The sequence below is a fragment of the Ochotona princeps genome, chromosome 2 (genome assembly GCF_030435755.1).
Source record: "Ochotona princeps isolate mOchPri1 chromosome 2, mOchPri1.hap1, whole genome shotgun sequence".
In the NCBI taxonomy this organism is placed as follows: Eukaryota; Metazoa; Chordata; class Mammalia; order Lagomorpha; family Ochotonidae; genus Ochotona; species Ochotona princeps.
In genome coordinates, this window is record NC_080833.1 from 143298519 (window position 1) to 143318753 (window position 20235).

A 20235-nucleotide genomic window follows, 5' to 3' on the forward strand; every position below is an offset into this window, starting at 1 on the left:
GCATTTCATGACTATTTTTTTAAGATTTATTTATTTTTATGGGAAAGACTGATGTACAGAGAGGAGGAGAAACAGAGAAGATCTTCTGTCCGATGATTCACTCCCCAAGTGGCCACACCAGCTGGAGCTGTGCTGATCCAAAGCCAGGAAGGAGCTGGTGCAGGGTCCCAATGCATTGGGCCGTCCTCGACTGCTTTCCCAGGCCACAAGCAGGGAGCTGGATGGGAAGTGGAGCTGCCGGGATTGGAACCGGCGACCTTACGGGATCCCGGCATGTGCAAGCCGAGGACTTTAGCCGCTAGGCCACTACATGGGCCTGAGAGAGGCAAATTTTAAGAGAGGTTTGCTATCTGCTGGTTCACTCCCCAAATGGCAACAGCTACAGGGAGCAGTTTAATCCACAGCTACAGGGGGCACCACAATAGTGGTACTGATTTTATTCTCTTTTGTGTAAAGTTTATCTTTATTCTAGAGTTCATAATTGCCTTATTATAAAAAAAGAAAAACTTATTTATTTGAATGGTGGAGTGACAGAGAGAAGAAAGCTGTTGATGGTACACTCCTGAAATGATTGCGATGGCCAGGAGCTCAGGATTCAGTGTGGATCTCCTTTCCACTGCTGTCTTAGGCAGGAAGTTGGCTCGAAAGTGGAGCTCTGGATCAGCCGGAAACCAGAGTCAGGAACCTAATTTAGGCCTGCAGTTTGAGAACCCAAGGACATGAGCTGCTGCCTCCCGGGGGTCACATGAGTAGGAGCTTGAAAGTTGGAGTTAGAGCAAGCTGCCGAGCTCAGGGACGTTAAGGAGGACAGATGCCTGCCTTTGTGATGTTTCTAATCAGGCTTTCTTTCTTTTTTTTTTTTTTAAAGACTTATTTATTTTTATTACAAAGTCAGATATACAGAGAGGAGGAGAGACAGAGAGAAAGATCTTCCGTCCGATGATTCACTCCCCAAGTGACTGCAATGGCGGGTGCTGTGCCGAACCGAAGCCAGGAACCTGGAACCTCTTCCAGGTCTCCCACTTGGGTGCAGGGTCCCAAAGCTTTGGGCCGTCCTCAACCGCTTTCCCAGGCCACAAGCAGGGAGCTGGATAGGAAGTGGAGCTGCCGGGATTAGAACCGGCGCCCATATGGGATCCTGGCGCGTTCAAGGCGAGGACTTTAGCCGCTAGGCCACGCCAGGCCCTCTAATCAGGTTTTCTCTCGTTGCCGCTTGAGGATATCTGGAGTAAATAGCAGATAGTTAGACTGTTGTTGAGAATCACATTTTCTCTGTTTTGCTCTTTCAGATATGGCTCTATCAGAACTTAATTAAGCACCACTCTCTGTTTGTGAAGCAGCTGGAGGGGTCCGAGAGACTTACGTGCTTATTTCAAATAAAAAGGCTAATGAGCCTCTGTTGCAGGTAACTTCATCCTAGTGATGACTTACAGGGTTGGTTACTTTGGATGTCTGGGGACAGCCTTGCGTTTCTTGTTTCCTGAGACTGTTTTCTAGTTGTGGAGAATGGGAGACAGGCCATGTTCTGCATATTGCAATTTTTACTCTAAATAGTTCAGATCAGGGTGATCTGAAAATCAAAGCACAGATGTAACTATCTTTCACATGATATTTTCTTTCAGGAGTGTTGATTCTTTCATGAAATATTAGACTTCCTTCCTTCCTTCCTCTCTCCCTCCTTTCCTCCCTTTCTTTTGTCCTTCCTTCTCTCTTTGTTATCATTTCTTTATTTTTGTTTGAGAAACAAACATATATGTATATATATACACACACATATATTTAAAGATTTATTTTTATTGGAAAGGCAGATATAGAGAGGAGGAGAGACAGAGAGGAAGATCTTCTGTCCAATGGTTCACTCCCCAAGAGGCTGCAGCGGCTGGAGCTGAGCCGATCCAAAACCAGGATCCAGGAGCTTCTTTCGGGTCTCCCACGTGGGTGCAGTGTCCCAACGCATTGGGCAGTCCTCGACTGCTTTCCCAAGCCACAAGCAGGGAGCTGGAGGGGAAGCGGGGCAGCTGGGATTAGAACCAGTGCTCATATGGGATCCCAGCACGTTCAAGGCGAGGACTTTAGCTGATAGGCTACCACGCCAGGGCCAAGAGACAAATATTACAGAGAGGGAAGAGACAGAGAGAGCTCTTTGATCTGCTGATTCACCCCATCCCCCCCCCAAAAAAAGACCGCAGAAGCTAGAGCTAAGCTGATCTGAAGTCAGGAGCAAAGAGCTTGTTTCTGGGTCTCTCACGTGGGTGCAGGATCCAAAGACTTAGGCCATCCTCTACTGCTTTTCTAGGTCATAAGCAGCGAGCTGGGTCAGAAGTAGAGCACCCAGGACACAAACTGGCACATATATGGGTTGGTGGTGCTGCAGCCAGAGGATTAGTCTCCTATGCCACTGCATGCCCCAACTCCCCTTCCCCAAGTGTTAGACATTGTTGTGGATGGATTATCAACAGGGTTCCTTATGTGATAGTTATTCTTTATGGGTTTCCACCAAATTACATTTTGATAGCCACTAATAGTATTATTTTAAGATCTTGGCCCCAGCACAGTAGCCTGGTGGTTAAAGTACTTGTATCAGTCAGATTTCCATACAGGCGCGCCAGTTCATGTTCCTGTAGCCCCACTTCCCATCTAGATCCCTGCTTGTGGCCTGGGGTAGTAGTTGAGGATGACCTCAAGCCTTGGGACCCTGTGCTGGCCAGAGAGACCTGAAAGATAATTCTGGCTCCTGGCTCCGGATCGACTCAGCTCTTGCCACTGGGGCTACGTGGGGAGTGAACCAGCAGACTGAGATCTTTCGCTATATGTCCTCTCAGTATGTTTGCCTTTCCAATAAAAAAACATTAATTAAAATATTATGGTAAGATCTCATATATGTATGAATTTGAAATAAATCACTTCAGTGACTTGCTGAAGTTGTGGTTTGAGGGATTAGGATGAGGAAAAGTATGTGCATGCTGGCTTTTGCTTTTAAGTATCGTTTCTCTGATCTTTGAAGAACTAGACAAATAGGAACAAATATGTTTTTTTGTTAAAGATTTATTTATTTTTTTATTGGAAAGGCAGATTGATGTCGAGGAAAATCTACTATCCACTGGTTCACTTTCCAGGTGGCCACAACAGCCAGAGCTGAGTCAATCCAAAGCCAGGAGCCAGGAGCTTCTTCCAGGTCTCCCACACGGGTGCAGAGTCCCAAGGCACTGGGTCGTCCTTGACTGGTTTCCCAGGCCACAAGCAGGGAGCTGGATGGGAAGTGAAGCAGCAGATATGAACTAGTGCCTATATAAGATCCCAGGGCATGCAAGGCAAAGACTTTAGCCACGACGCTGCTGTGCCAGATCCAATTTTTTTTTTCTTTTTTTTTTTGGTTTAGAAAAATCACATAACTTATAAAATGAATAACAGATAAAACATAAATTGATGCCTCATAACTTAAGGATAATTAGAATTGGATCAGTGTAGTGTTCAAGTGGAGGCCAGACAGTCTGGATTAACCCAGACACTTGAGGGAAGTGGATCTACTTTTCCAAGGGGATTCGACTAGGTAGAGCTTTCAAGGCTCCCTGTGTCAGTATACTCCTGAGCAGTTGCACTGATGGCTGCATAATTTCCTCCTCACCTGTTCCAGTCAGCTGTAACTCTTCTAGTTGTTGGATTTTTCTGTCTTAAACTTTTCCAATAAGAACATCTGTATTCTGCACGTCGGTGATATGCTATGGGCTGTTAGCAGCACTAGGGAGAGGAGTGAGTGTTAATGTACAGCAGGTGAGACCGTGGCTTGCTGTGCTGCAGTGCTGGTCTCAGGTCTGGTTGTCCACTCCCAGTCCAGCTCCGGGTGGCCCCTTAGACACAGTGGATGATGCTTCCACATGGAGATAGGAATGGAGTTACTGGATCCTGACTTCGGCTTCACCTGACTGTTTTGGCCATTAGCAGGGAATTGGAATCCGGAGTAGATTTTGATTATCAATTGAGGTATTCTGATGTGAGGTGCTATCCTAGGTAGCCTGTTAACTGCTGGCCAAACACCCCCAGTTTTTGTTTTTTCATATTTTTCTTTTTGTGAAAAAAGAAATAGGGACTTTACAAGAGAATCCAAATGACAGGATTTGTTTAATCATTTTAATGTCTTTGAGTCACACCTATTTCTGAGATAATAGAGTGGTTCAGATGGTTGCATGGTAACTGAAAGAAATTTGGGGGAACTCGGTGACATTTGCCATCTAGTAAATACTTGTTTCATTTTTACAGGCTGCTACAAAACTGTAATGATGACAGTTTAAATGTTGCACTTCCAATGAGAATGCTTGAGGTTTTTTCATCTGAAAATACATATTTGCCTGTTTTACAAGATGCTAGTTACGTAGTGTCCGTGATTGAACAAATTTTGCACTACATGATTCAAAATGGTAAGTAGCAGGTAGCATTAGAATTGTTGATTGGCATTACCATATAATAAAGCACAGATATTCTTGATTTTTAGAATTTTATAATTACTCTGAGCTTGATAATACGTTTTATGACGAATGTGTTGTACATGATTGAGGGGGTGGCTTATTGGAAGTAGTGATTCAATATTCAGCTCCACCGAGTCTAAACATTTGAGACATGTTTACTGTTTGTACTTTTTCTTTTGCTTAGAAATGAAGAAAATTCACGTATGTTCGCTGACATTGTTCTGTGTACTTTGATTCAAGATTTGTATCTGCAGTTTATCCTTAGTAAAGCATCTGTTGCTTCACTGTCTTGTCTTATTTTTTGAAGGATCCATTTGAAGGCAAGAGTCACAGAAAGGAGAGACAGATTTCGGTTTACTCTCAGAATGGTTGCAGTGGCTAGAGCTAGGCTGGCCTGAGGCCAGAACCAGGATGTTCTTGGTCTTCCACGTGGGTACTGGGGCCCAAGCCCTTGAAGCCATCCTCTCCTGCCTTCCCAGTCCCCTGGCAGGGAGCTGCATGGGAAGTGGAGCGGCTGGAACATGAACTGACACCCGTATGGGAAGGCAGTGCCGCAGGTGGAGGATTAGTGTATATACCACATGCCAGGCCCTAACTTCACTTTTTTTTTTTTTTTTAATTGAAAGGAAAGAAAATACTCTAACTGCATGAGTTAAGTCATATGAAGAGTCACTCTTTCAAAAAAATATTTGATTTTAAAGCAAAGTGAGAAAGAGTCAGAGGGAGGTAGAACGAGGGAAATGGAGAGAAGGAGAGAGAGATGCTTTCCATTTGCCAGGTCATTTTGCTCAGCTAGGACTGAACTGGGCGGAAGCCTTGGGCCTGGAACTCTGTTTGTGCCTCTCATGTGGTTACAGGTACCCAAATACTCAGGCAGTCTTCTGCTTTCCCAAGCACAGTAACAGAGAACTGGACCAGAGTTGGAGCTGTTGGAATTTATACATGCGTTATGGGCTGCCGATGTCACAAGGGATGGTTTTATCTGCTATAGCACAATACTGGCCCCTTAAAAATAACCCTTTAAAGGGGGGAAAAGGTGTATTTATTTAAAAGTCAAAGTTATAGAAGCAGAAACGGAAATCTGCAGTCTGCTGGTTCGCTTCCTAATGTCCATAAGGACTGAGGATGGTCCAGGCTGCAGCCAGGAGCCAGGAGGCTGGTCTGGGTTTCCCACAAGGGTGACAGTGCACAGACACTTGTGCAATCTTCCAGTGCTTCTCCGGGTGCGTTAGCAGGAAGTCAGCTGAATGTGGAGGAGCCAGGACTCAAACCATCACCCATGTGGGGTGCTGCAGACCACACATTAACCTGCTCTGTCCTAGCCCCAGCCCCAATTGTAAATTGTAATGAGCTATTGTGATGAAAATAATATTAAACTTTCAAATTGGTTTGGGTTGAGTTAAAATTTTGATGAAGTGATAACTATTCTTGAAGTGACTGTATTGCATAAGGTATAATAACTTATGCCTGAAATTCCCCTGAGTAAACGTTAGTGACACCATTTTGGTTTGATGGTTTTAAAAATTTTTATTATGAATTGATCTAAAATTAAATCTCCCTCAATTCTGTGTCTTCACAGGTAGAGAACCAAACACTTTAGGATAATGGTCAGTGTGAAAAAAAAAAAAGTGTGTGATTAGGGGCTGGCATTGCAGTACCGCAGGCTGGCATCTAATATTAGAACACTGGTCTGAGCCCTGGCTGCTCTGCTTCTGGTCCGACTTCCTGCTAAGGCACCTGAAAAGGCAGCAAAACAAGGCCTCTGCCAGCTACCTGCAAAACAAGGATGGCTCCTGGCTCCTGAGCCTGACTTGTACCTGTCTGTTGGCACCATTTGGGAAGTGAACCAGCAGATGGGAAATCTCTCTGTTTTTCTTCTTCCTCCCACTCTCTCTGTAAATCTGCCTTTTAAATAAAATAAATAAACCTTTAAAAAAAATGCTTAGCTGGAACGACTTCTAACGTCATCTGTGTTACACCTGTTTTTCAGTTGTTTTGATAAATTCTTTTTGACATTCACCTATAACATTTTAACATTCTATTTCTTGTCTACAAAGGAACTTCATGAAAATTCTGGAGAATGAAAGTACTAAAATATAATTTTGTTTTGGTGTTAAAATTTCTTTAAATCTGTGTGTGGTTTTTTTTCATAATACACCTTTCCGTCATCCTCTGGAAGGCTCCCTGTAGTCTGTATATATTGTATGTTATGTGCTGTGATGATGATCAACACCTCCAACCCAACTTTAGTGTTCCACTCATGCTGTTAGTCTAGTCAGACAGACACGCTGTTGATGGTTTGGAACTTAGAACTTGCTTAAATAGTTACGTGTTTTCAGCCTTAGAGCAAAAGCACTGTGCAGCTGCTGTGTTGGGTTGCATTGGCCATCAGCTGGTTAGTAGAATTCAGGTTGCTACAGAGTAGCCGCAGTGATCCAGCACTGAGTACAAAGGGTGCAGTTCTGTTTTTTTTTTTTTTTAAAAATCCTAAATAAATGGATTGCGCTTTTTTTGTTCCATTTTTATTATTATTTTATTTTGATGATCTTTACATAGTTGGTTAGGGCACAAAGGGTAAAGGGCTATGAGAGAGTGGGTAAGACCATTGTTTCCACATTCTCTTTTTTCTCCCTGTGTCTGGGGGAGTAGAGGGGGGATAAAGGGAGAAGCCCCACCCGGCTTCCCAACCTGGATTGCTTGCTGATGTGTGCTCTCCAACATGCCTGTAGAGTGATGAAAAAATTCACAAATCGCATTTGAACTCTTCTGACTTTATAAAAAGAAGGGAAATGTTTCGAAAATAGGGTTTGGATCATTGGTGATGTCACTTTATGTTCATTGCCAAACTAGAACTCTCACTGTGAACTCAGAAAGGGAAATGCAGCGAAGTTTGTAAAGGTTGTTGTTTGTGTTTGTATGTGAAGGGGGCTTTAAAATATTCGTGGGGAGTGGAACTCAGAGACAGCGTGTATTTTCCTTGGGTTTTTCGTAGCCTGCTTGTGTAAATTCATTTTTAACCAGTTACCCTTCTTGGCACCCAGATTGTGACCTGCAGATATCTTACTTCCTTTTAAAGGAACTTAAGGGTCCTCAGAGAAATGTCCAGTTGCAGATCAGGGTCGACACACAGGGAGGTGAAGTTGGGGCAGCCTGTCCTGTAAGCAGCATGCTGCCAGTGACCACAGATCAGTGCTCAGTGAAGGGGACAGCTGTAGTAGATTGAGATAATGTCTGCACTTTAAGCCCCATGTGCAACACTCTGTCAGCATGGTATTTGAAAAAAATCCAAAAACCACCTGATGGGGGCAGCCTTTGTCGTAGCAGTGAAGGTGTGGCTAAGGTCCCAGTATCCCGACTCCAGCTTTGTGCTGCTGCAGACTGGAACCATCAGTGACAGCTGAGTAAGCCCGTCCCTGCCTGCCGTGTGAGAAAAAGACAGGGTTTGGGGAGTGAATAAAGTGCACAGGAGGTCTCTTTTTCTTTGCCTGCCTTTCAAATAAAAGAAAACCCTTCAAAACTAGTTGAATACTTGGGAGAAAGTGAAATTAGATAAGCCTTTGTACTATTTGTTATATGTTTAAAAACTGATTAGATATTTGTTACTAACGAATTGCTAATTGTGTTTGCTGTGATAATGAATTGCTCATAAAAAATTAAGCCCTTGGCTTTAGGTGATACTCTGAAATAATTATGGACGTGCTTCTCAATGAAGGAGAACATGAGTGAAATGAAATGATCCTAGTTGATCATGACTGACACTTCAGTAATGTGGGTGCCTTGATTTTTTTTTTAGTGTCATCCAGGCCATTTAGGTATTTATTTCAAGTTTTCCTTAGCAAAATGTTAAAACTTAATTTAAATTCAGACGTGAAGATTTGTATATATATTTAAAAACTGTTTAATTGATGAGCTACATTTTAGATATTTTTGTTTCTTTTAGGATATTATAGATCCCTCTATTTGTTGATTAACAGTAAGCTTCCATCAAGTATTGAATATTCTGATTTGTCTCGAGTTCCTATAGCAAAAACTTTGCTGGAAAATGTTTTAAAACCATTGCACTTTACTTATAACTCCTGTCCAGAAGGTGCGAGGTAAGAATGACTTGACTGGTACCCAACAGTAACTGTGACATAGGTTGCTAGTTTAAACATAGACTTGAAGTTAGATTTCTACTTTATTAATATAGGTTTGTAGAAAAATGTATACTGTCCTTCGCCCATCTGTCCTACAACCTAGTAGAAGTTTGTAATTCTGGTAACCTGGTTATTTTCCTGTTTTCTAGTAGCTGTCAAGACATATAAAAATGTGGCAGAGTTCTTAATGGAGAGATGTTAAACTGAGTTCAGGTTGATCTAGTTCATATTAAACGACTAACTTATTTAATTTAGAATGGTAATTTTCTAGTGAGGAAGATGTTTTGAAAGATAGTTTTAATCAGGGACTTGCTGAGTAATGTGTTTTGATTTTATCAGAAGCTTTTGTTCATCTTTTTCAGGCAACAAGTGTTTTCAGCCTTCACAGAGGAGTTTCTGGCAGCACCTTTTACAGATCAGATCTTTCATTTTGTCATCCCGGCGTTAGCAGATGCACAGACCGCTTTCCCCTATGAGCCCTTTCTGAGTGCACTGTTGTTACAAGAGGGGAGCTTCTCCAGAAGGAGTGCTGGAGCACCGTGGCTTTTCTATTTTGTTCTCACTGTTGGCGAAAGTTATTTGGGTATGTAATGCAGAATACATTTAATTGTACTGTAAGAAGGTAGCATTAATAGACAGACCTAGAAAAGGCCATAACAGTGGCAAAAATCAGGTGGCAAGGTGTTTCATGTGACACCTCAGTGGCGGCATACCTGCTGAGGAAGGGCTGGGTAGGCAGCGACCCTCGGGAAGGTTCGCAGGTGCTGTGAACAAGCCTGATATTAGCGTCCTGTTTTGGGACCACGCAAACTCAAAGGATTCTTTGATTTAATTGGAAGACCTATTCTTTGGTAGGATGTTGTTAATGTGCCTGGTCTAGAAATGTTGCATCTTCTCTAACCGATTTTAATTCATTCGCTGTGAGAGAACTTGAAAAAGCTACCATATGAGTACATGAATTGTTAATATAAAGACCTCCTGATTCATTCCAGCTGCTACATTGCAGGCAGGTGTCCACTGGACATTGTCCCAAACTTAGGATATGGCTTGGATGTGCACTTTGTATCTTTTCTTTATTTTTGATTAGCTAATTTATGGATTGATTTGAAAGGCAAAGTTAGAGAGCGGGAGAGACAGAGGTAGAGAGATCTGCCATCAGTTGGCTCACTTCCCAAATGGTCTCCATAGCTGGGGTTGGGCTAGGCAGCAGCCAGGAGTCTGCAAGTTCCAGGTCTCCCACACTCGCAGTAGTGGGGAGCTGGATTGGAGCTGGAGCAGCTGGGATGCAGTCTGGCACCTGTGTGCCAGCCCCAATCCTCATTTCATTGAAAAGAAAGCTAAGCCTGGGGCTGGTGTTGGGTTGTGACAGGTTAAACATGGTGCTACAGGTTAAGCTGCTTCTGATTGGAGTCCAAACTGCTTTGCTTCTAGTCTAGATCCCTGCTTGTGTTCCTGGGAAAGCAGTGGATGGTGGCCAGATGTTTGGGCTTGTACCTATGAGTTAGATCAAGACGGAGATCTAGGCTCCTGGGTTTTACCTTGTCAGCCCTGACTGTTGTGGCCATTTGGAGAAAGCAGTGGATGGAGAATTTGTTCCTATTGCTACCCTTTTCTTTATCACTCTACTTTTCAAATAAATAAATAAATCTTCAAAAGAAAAGAAAGAAGCAAGAGGCCAGCATGGTAGTACAGGACATTAAGGCTCTGCCTGTGAAACTGGCATCCCATATTGGAGCTCCAACTTGAGATCCAGGTCCTCTGCTTTCATCCAGCTCCCTGCTGGGAAAAGTACCTGATGGTGTTGCAGTGCCTGGACCCCTGCTCCCGTATGGAAGAACTGAAGGGCCTCCAGGCTTCCGTCTTCAGCCTGGCCTGACCTGGGTCATTGCCACCATTCACTCCCAAGCAGCCACCATGGCCAGAGCTGTGCCAATCCGAAGCCAGGAGCCAAGAGCTTCCTATGGGTCTCCCACATGAGTACAGGGTCCCGAGGCTTTGGGCTGTCTTTGACTGCTTTCCCAGGCCACAGGCAGGGAGCTAGATGGGAAGCGGAACAGCCAGAACGAAAACTGGCACTCATATGGGTTCCACTTGGCTGCTGCGCTAGGCCCTAATGTGCTATTTCTAAGAAAATGTATTTTTACTCAAAATCTGGTCCCTTTTTTAACCTCACACTTCTATACCTTCAAGGTTTTTTAAAATTAGTTTTTAATGTTTTTTGAATTGTATTTGAGAAGCAGAGTTGCTAGAGGGACAGAGCAAGAGATCTATATGCTGGTTGACTTCCCAAATGGGTGCAGTGCAGGGCTGGGCCAGGCCAAAGCCAGTAACTTTATTAGAATTTCTCACATGATGTCAGGACCTCTACTACTTGGGTCACCTTCTTTTACTTTCCCAGCCGCATTAGCATGAAGCTGGATTGGAAGTAGAGCAGCCAGACCTTCCAGCTAGGGTCCACATGGAGTGCCAGCATTGCAGGTAGCAGCTTAGCTCCCTGTGCCACCTCTGTTCCCCACCTCCCAGTTTTGTAATCAATCCCCAGACCTGCCTTCGTGGAGTTCTGGAGGGGCTCTTGACAGTTCCAACCTTCTGAGCATTATTATTGCAGAGGCAGATGTACAGAGAGAAGGGGAGACAGAGAAAGACATCTTCCCCTCTGCTGATTCACTCCCCGAATCGCCGCAGTTGCTCAAGCTGGGCTGATCTGAAGCTTCCTCTGTATCTTCCATGTGGGTGCCCCTCCTGTGGGCCATGCTCCTCTGCTTTCCAGGCACGCCAGCCAGGGCCTGGATCGAAGTGCAGCCATCAGGACTCAACCATTGATATGCTGGCACCATAGGCTGAAGCTTAAGCTACCTGCCACAGCGCCCACCCCTAGTTACGGATCTTTCTGAGACAGCTCCATCGACAGGCTCTCCAGGGGCCCACCTGAATGTCTCATCAGCCAAGTCACACGTCAACAGAAAAGTTTGTTAAGAGTAACAAGAAACGCTGCTTTTTTCCCAGAAATTCTGAGAGTTTTATTTAGGTGCTCATGTATTTCAGATTATAACACAGAGTTTTTAAAACATACGTTCTGGTCAGAAATGCTCCACTGTGTGAGAAAACTGTTGTCCCTTTTGAAAAACAATTTTTCACTGGCCTGCACTGTAACTGTCTTGCACAGGAGCACTCTCTGAGGAAGGCCTGTTGGAATATCTGAGAGTCCTCCAGACCTTCCTTTCTCAGTTACCAGTCTCACCTGCCAGCACAAGCTGCAACGACTCCGCCAGTGATTCTGAAGATGAGAGTGAAGAAGCTGACAAGCCCACAAGCCCGGTGAGCTCCCAAGGTTTCTGTGCAGGCAGGAGCTCTGTCAGGAAGGCGCTTATACACTGTCTACCGTCATTTGGGGTGGTGTGTGTGTGTGTGTGTGTGTGTGTGCGCACGCGTGGCAGGCTACAGGTCCAGATCCACCACATGGGTAGCAAGAACCCAGCCCCTTGAGCAGACACTAGGAAGCCAGCCCAGATACTCTGATGGAAGAAGTCGGGCTTTTCAGAGAAGTGGAAGAGTATGTTTTTTTTTTTTTTTTAAAGATTTATTCATTTTATTACAGCCAGATATACACAGAGGAGGAGAGACAGAGAGGAAGATCTTCCGTCCGATAATTCACTCCCCAAGTGAGCTGCAATGGGCCGGTGCGCGCCGATCCGATGCTGGGAACCTGGAACCTCTTCCAGGTTTCCCACGCGGGTGCAGTGTCCCAATGCATTGGGCCGTCCTCAACTGCTTTCCCAGGCCACAAGCAGGGAGCTGGATGGGAAGTGGAGCTGCCAGGATTAGAACCTGGCGCCTATATGGGATTCCGGGGCTTTCAAGGCGAAGACTTTAGCCGCTAGGCCATGCCGCCGGGCCCTACATCTTTTTCTAACACTACTAAGTACATCTTAAAGATTCAAACTTGACAGATGTGATTTATTGCTTTAATGTTTATAGAAGTGTTTTATTTGATAAGATAGTATAAATTACATACATGCTGGATTCCAAACAGCACAGTCAACGTATACACAGCATATATATCATAATTTCATTCTTAGGTATTATATATATACATATAGATATGAGAAACTGTATGTGTCTGTGCCACATGAACAAATTTCAAAGTCCTTTTTTTTTCCCCAAAAATATTCACTTATTTTGAACATCAGAGTTAGAGAAAGTGAGAACAGACATCTTCCATCCACTAGCTCTCTCCACAAATGGCCCAGTGGCCAATCGAAAGCCACAAGCTTTATCTGTGTTTAATGTTGGGTGCAGGCCCCCAACACTTGACTGTCTTCAGCTACCTTTTTTCCATATGCGGAGAGCTCGTTGCATTAAGTAGAGCAGCCAGGACTGGAACTGAACCACATGGATGCCCGTGTCACAGATGGTAGCTTTAGATGCTGTGCCACAATGCCAGCCCTTACACTTACGTTTTATCCAGTGTGGGAGATCATCTAGAAGGATTGTTACAACATGGGTGTATTATGTATATTCAATTAAAAGTATTTTTAAGATTCCCACGTAATTTATTTCCACTCTGAACTCTCAAAACAATTTAAAATGGAAATTCAATCAGGTGATTATATAGTTTCAGTGTGTATTTTTAGTACAACCTCAAATGTATAAAATGGGGTTGGCATCATGGTCTAGTGTGTTAAGCCTCTGCCTGTGGTGCCAACCTCCCACACGGCCACCTGTTTAGCTCCTTTATTTGTTTATAAAAATAAAACAAATCTTTACCAAAAAAAAATTTTTTGTGTGTGTATAAAAATAAAAGATTTCCAAAAATAGTGCCTAAGTTGGTGATAACTGGCTGATGGGTTATGTGTTGTCCTAGGTAAAACCGATACTTTTCCTTTTTTAAGATTTATTTATTTTTATTGCAAAGTCAGATATACAGAGAGGAGGAGGGACAGAGAGGAAGATCTTCCATCCAATGATTCACTCCCCAAGTGACTGCAACGGCTGGTGCTGCGCTGATCCTAAGCTAGGAGTGAGGAACTTCTTCCAGGTCTCCCACACAGGTGCAGGGTCCCGAGGCTTCGGGCCGTCCTCGACTGCTTTCCCAGGCCCCAAGCAGGGAGTTGTATGGGAAGCAGGGCTGCCGGAATTAGAACCAGTGCTCATATGGGATCCTGGCTGCTAGGCCACCGTGCCGGGCCCAAACCAATACCTCTTAGTGTCAGAATCTTTAGAAGATTTCAGATGAGCTCAATGGATTCATTAATATGGATTAATTGTGGTATAAATAACTTTAAAATAATATCTTTGTTTTCACTTGAAGAATGCAGTTTTACTTGTAAGAGAGAGGCAAGTTCTGATGAAGCATTAACTTGGAGTGATTTTTCTGTCTGTTTTAGGAGGATGGTCGGCTATCAATACCATACATAACAGAGGAATGTCTGAAGAAGCTGGACACGAAACAGCAGACCAACACCCTGTTAAACTTGGTGTGGAGGGACTCGGCTAGTGAAGAAGTCTTCACCCGGATGGCGTCCATCTGCCACACGCTGATGGTACAGCATCGCATGATGGTGCCCAAAGTCAGGTGGGTCTGCTGTGATCCAACAGGACACAGACAGTGAAGTACCCTTGCTTCCTCTGTCACGTCCTTCGGTCGTAACCTGGATCACTGTGATCTGTTTTCTGATGTAGTGCGATAGATAGCATGTCATAGAAGATGGAAATTTATCTTTTCCAAACCAGAAAGCCAACAACACCATTTGAATCCTCTCTCTGAAGAGCCCTGTGTGTGATGTGTTAGGAAGTCGAGTCTTGGGCAGACGTTGTAGCACACAGGTCCCAGCTGCTGCCAGAACGCCTGCATCCCGTAGCAGAGTGCCTGCTTGTTGGCCCAGCTATCCTGCACGTGAGCTCCAGCCTCCTGCTCTCACACCTTGGAGCAGCGCGTGATTACCCAGATACTGAATTTCTCACCCCTCAGATGGGAGACCTGATGGAGTTACTGGCTGTTGTGGGCGTTTGAGATGCTAGAAATAGAAGCTTATTTTGATTTCCCAGCCACCTTCTCATGAATGTGTGTTGTCACTTTGCCCTTCAGACTAATGAAATCAAATTACTTTCCTTTCTGTATTATCTTATAGTGAGAGTTCAGCCCTCGCTCTTCATCTTAACAGTTGGATTTCTGCATGCATTATAGAATGTATACATTCTGTATATCTTTTTGGGATTTAAAAATAGTGCCTTTTAAAATCAGACAGTCTAATAATTGATAATTTAGTCTTGTCAGTAAACTTGTTTTTCAAAGCATTGAAATATGCTTTTTTATTGGGTCAAAACAAAGGATTTAAAGCTGGTTAATTTGTGCATGGGTAATTGTAACATTAGTCTTGCAGCTTCTTAGAAATGTAATAGGAACATATTTGTCTGTAGTGCAAAAAATACATAGTATTTCTGTTAGGTTCTGAGGACTGATGCTACGCAGTGGATTGTAAAGCACTGTCAGCAGATAAGGTCCCTTGCAAGTCCCTGTCATCCTGAAGAATTCTGCTTTTGTAAAATGCAGACTTTGGTCACAAGAGAAAAGTGCTCTTGGTTGGTTAGGAAAGCATTCTTTGAAATGAACTGTAAGTAAGAAATGCATCAGTGGGTGAAATTGCCTTGTAAACACTAATGCAGTGGACTAATGAGGTGCTGCTCTCTTGGCTCAGTGGTGTTAATTACCATCAGAGGAATCAGATGTCAGGGAAGGGACCCTTGGGGGTCTTGAGCTCTTTATGGGGTGATTGCAGTAGAGCAGGATGGGAGATCTGAGGCTCCTGACAGCTGACCAGGACACTTGCTTTCATTGTAGTGCAAAGTCCATTGCTTTGGATAGTCATTACTGGACTTAATGCAACACTGCCCTGGCTGAGGTTTACTGCTGCACTGCTTCCAGAAGGTGTCTGATGGGGAAAGGGGCTTTCTGTGTAGGCTTGATTATGTGAGTGCTGCACCGGTTTCCTCTAAGAAGCTACTCTAGGAATTTTATTTATGATTTAAACATATTAGGTTTTAAGTATTTAGAGTGTTCTTCATGGCAAATAGGCTTTAATTGTAGATTTAAACTACTTCTCATTTTGGTTTTTCATAGGAAGTATTTGAAAGATGATTATATTCCCAGCTGTTATCTCATTCTGGCTAATATTAAATCCTATTTTGGAGGTCAAGATTTGTAGTTTTCATTTCTTTCAGCATGTATAAAGGAGTATGGAGACTCTTTCTGTACTGTTATGAAAAAATATCCAAGATAAAAGTTTACATGGCAAAAGCAAACACATAGTAACCTCCATTTTGTATAGTAAAGATGGGAAAACGCATATTTGTAATTATAAAAATACAGTTGGCCACAGGTCAAAACTCGTTAAAGTGATTGCTTGTATATCTGAATGTGTTGGTCAAGATGAGGTGGAGGAGAGAGTGGTTATTTATGCTATTATATTGTTCTGAGTTTTTGGTTAGGTAACAGTTTTGTGTTTTTTAATCAATAAAGAAACTACTGAGTCACAGCCCTCCCCCCTTTTTGTGAGAGGAAGTTTGTATACTTTATCACTGGACATGGAAATTTGAATATAATTTAGATTTTCTTTCTCAAGAAAATACATTCGTTATTGTAGAATAATGATGGATATTGACTGGTGGTATTATGTTTGCATGTGTATGTGGGTCGGGGGCTAAAAAAAGGCACTATTCCATTATCTAGAGAACTTAATTCAGGAAGTAAGATACCAAGTAGATACTTCAAGATAGCCTTGCTATATGTTCAGCTTTAACCCTGACCAACTCAGCATTATTTAATGCTTTAAAAGAACATGTCCTGGTTCGCAGTTGTCCGTCCCTAGCTGAGTGCTATTAGGGCTTCCTGTGCCTACAGCTGCTTGCCCAGGTCTGCGTGACTGCTTCTCAAGTTACTGTGTCTAGATGGTCAGCTGGCGTCCACCGTTCCCATGCTGCCTGCCAGCAGGTCTGCCAGCAGGTCTGCCAGCAGGTCTGCCAGCAGGTCTGCCAGCAGGTCTGCCAGCAGGTCTGCCAGCAGGTCTGCCAGCAGGTGGCCTTTGCGTGGTGTTGAATCTTTCTGTGCTTCATTTTTTTGAATTGATTTCACCTGTTGCCCTCATGAACATTGTAATCTCAATACTTTGTAAAACTTTATTTATTGAAAGAGTTGGAGAGAGAGAGAGAGATCTTCCTTCATCTGCTGGTTCACTCTCCCAAGTAGCTGTAATGCTCAGGTCTGTCCTGTGGGTTCAAGGGCTTTCCCCGACTCCTGATGAGGGAGCTGGCTCCGAGGGAGCAGCCACACCTCCCTACTAGCATCTCCTGCTGCTTGTTGGGCTTCCGCTTCCGTCTCTTTCCTTTCTGACAAACTCGTCAGAACTTCCTCCTCCTTACACTCCTGTTCAGTGGGTTCACTTGCTCCACTGACAGATTTGCAAGCTTTGAAACAATTTTAATGGGACCAGAAAAGTTGATATTATGATTTGCCTAGAGCTTTCATATCACAGCTCAGTTTTATCTCACTACAGTCTTACTGTTCCATCAGCATAATTGTATCATTTACTATTAGTCATTGTAATTTAGACAGGTGGATGCCCTGGAGTTAATATTTTCCAATGTGCTTTCTCAGCACTGTTAAGTAGGCTGTGATAATTAGAAATTATTAGCTTTGCTTTATAAATTCATCTTATACTTTAGTAGTTTGGTATAAAATGATTATTTAGCTATCTTCAATTAGGAAAATAGATATGTGTGTTTCATGGTATGTGCTAAATTAAATTTATATACATAATGTCCCAGTGTTTATAAATAAATGTTTATAATATTTTAGAAAAAATACTAAGGCCCGACGCAATACTGTATTGGTTATAGTCCTCGGCTTGAACGCCCCGGGATCCCATATGGGCACCGGTTCCCAGCAGCTCCACTTCCCATCCAGCTCCCTGCTTGTGGCCTGGGAGAGCAGTCGAGGACAGCCCAGAGCTTTAGGACCCTGCACCCGCATGGGAGACCTGGAAGAAGCTCTTGGCTTCAGATTGGCTCAGCTCCAGCTGTTGCAGCCACTTGGGGAATGAATCCTTGGACGGAAGATCTTCCTCTCTGTCTCTCCTCCTCTTTGTATATATCTGACTTTGCAATAAAAATAAATAAATCTTTAAAAAGAAAAAAAAATACTAAACATATGTCTAGAAAGCAATGAATTTATTTTTTGTTTGTTGCTTTTATCAACATTTCAGTATAATAAGTAGATTTAACCAATTATTGTTTTGTGCTAAAATTTACATTTTGTTTAATAAAAGTCAAAATTGAGTTTTAAAGCATTTCAGATGATTTTATTAAATCTGTTGTAAAATCATGTGCACATTACTAATTAATTTCTAAGATTATTAAAAGCATCAAATTAATGAAGTAGATTTGCTTTGTCAAATTTGAGTCATAATTGATTCACAAAAAATATAAGTGAATTTGAGATAACATATATACAACAAAGCTGTTGTCTATTTTTTAGTCCTGCTTTTAAAGTTTTCTTTTAGGAACGGGGTTAAATGGTGAGGGGGAGAATAAAAGAGATGGTGTGGAGTGTGTCGTGGCGAGAGCCCCCGCCTGCAGCCACCTGAGCTCCTGGCTCAGGCCCCAGCTGCTCCAGTCGGATTCAGCCTCTCGCCGCCAGCATGGCAGAACCCGGAGAAGCACCTGCCAGGCCAGGCCTGGCTGTGTGGCTATTTGGGAAGTGAACCAGGAGATAAAAAACACCTTTCTGCTACTCTCACTCTCACTGAGTTTCATATAACTAAGTAAGTCTTAGAAAGAACGGAAGGGAGGAAAGATAAGAAAATATTAGAGAAGGCTTCTAAATGATAAATGCCTCTTTTCCTGAGTCTTAAATGTAAACTGAAACATCAGGGAAAGAGAACTGGTGTGAGTCGGTTAATCTTACAATTAAAATTAGCTACAGTCAAAAGCGAACTGTTTAAACTGGTTATTGTTGTAGTGCTGGAATGTTAATTTAACTCACCAGTATGTTCAGACTATCCTCTGAGGCTCCTAGATTTTCAATGAAAAAGCCATGTGTGGCAGTTTCCCTCAGATTGACGTATGTCTTTTAAACTGTCATTAAAGGAAATTTGGAATTTATTTTTAATTTTCTATTATTTCAGAAGTGACTTGTTATATATGTCTTTTAATATCGCTTTTGCTAATAAGGTGATGTTCCTGTAGAGAAACATAGAGTGTCTCATTAGTACATGTGTGCGGGAAGACATGGGTGTCTCTGTCACTTGCAGTATCCAGTGATACTTCAGACCCAATTTGCTTGTTCGTTTTACTGTCTTCTTCACATGTCTGAGTGTCCTTAGGAAATAAGGCGCCACACACACACACACACAAATATATATATATTTAGGATGTATTTATTAGCAGGGTAGTGACATAGCAGATCTGCCACTCACTGGATTATTCCCCAAATGATTGCAACAGCCAAGTCTGGAACAGCCAAGTCTTGGCCTCGTTGCAACCAGGAGCTGGAAACACAGTCCAGATCACCCCAATGGTGATCTGTAAGCCGTCTGTTGCCTTCCCGCGGCACATGAGCAGGAAGGTGGGTGGAAAGCGGACTGGTGGGGGCTTCAGCCAGCACTCATACAGGGATGCCTGCTTTGCTAAAGCTTTACCATCTGTGCCATGTAGATCCCTGAAGTGAATTATTAATAAGGAAATAGTAATGATCGGGAGATAATATACTAACATGAGTTAATGTAACTCCTTTTCATTATATCATTATCATTTTTTACTTCATGAGCTTAAAAAATAATTTCATTCTGATTTTGTGACTCATCTAGTTTGGTGAAAATAGAATTAATGTAATGTTGCTACCACTACGTCGTGATAATACATCTGTGACAAGCGTAAACATTTCTTAAACTCTTAATACTTCATGCTAGGAAAGATGTTAGGCTCAAGGTAATTCAGCCCCTTCATTTTCATATGCAACCATTGCATTTAACCTGGGGACATTTGGAGTGTCTGTGTTCTTCAGACTACACTACTGTGATTAGGACGTGTATCCTAAAATTCTTTTTATGCAGTGCAGAGCTCACTTAAAATCAGCCATGCTTTTGTTAGTCTTTTTAATCTGATTGATACAATGATTTGTCCAGATTTGAATTATTTTGAAGTGTTAACGGACACTTCCTTGTATGCATTTTGAAAATTGTGACCCCCCACGTTTTTGCAGATTCCAACTTCACAGATTCAACAAAGCATGAATAGATAATATTCCAGAGGGAAAAAGTATTAAAAAACCTTATTAAAAGTAATCTGGGATGATTTATAGGATACAAGACAATGTAATTAGATTATATGCAAGTATCATGCCATTTTAGATTTATTTATTTTTATTGTAAAATCCTCTCCTCAGAGAGGAGGAGAGACAGAAAGGAAGATCTTTTGTCCAATGATTCATTCCCCTAGCAGCCGTAATGGCCAGAACTGAGCCAATCTGAAGCCAGGAACTTCTTCCAGGTATCCAATGCAGGTGCAGCGTGCCAAGGTTTTAGGCCGTCCTCGACAGCTTTCCCGGGCCACAAGCAGGGAGCAGGATGGGAAGTGGAGTT

General features: G+C 42.8%; 1 protein-coding gene across 1 annotated transcript in view; it reads left to right on the plus strand.

The window, feature by feature from the left end:
* Window positions 1–20235, plus strand: part of UBE3C (ubiquitin protein ligase E3C) — a 103689-nt gene that overhangs the window by 25213 nt on the left and 58241 nt on the right. The window contains exons 5-10 of the mRNA XM_058660652.1: window positions 1290–1405; window positions 4258–4415; window positions 8404–8557; window positions 8962–9182; window positions 11766–11917; window positions 13987–14174. Coding sequence (XP_058516635.1) covers window positions 1290–1405; window positions 4258–4415; window positions 8404–8557; window positions 8962–9182; window positions 11766–11917; window positions 13987–14174 — 989 coding nt within the window. The remainder of the gene's footprint in view (window positions 1–1289; window positions 1406–4257; window positions 4416–8403; window positions 8558–8961; window positions 9183–11765; window positions 11918–13986; window positions 14175–20235) is intronic.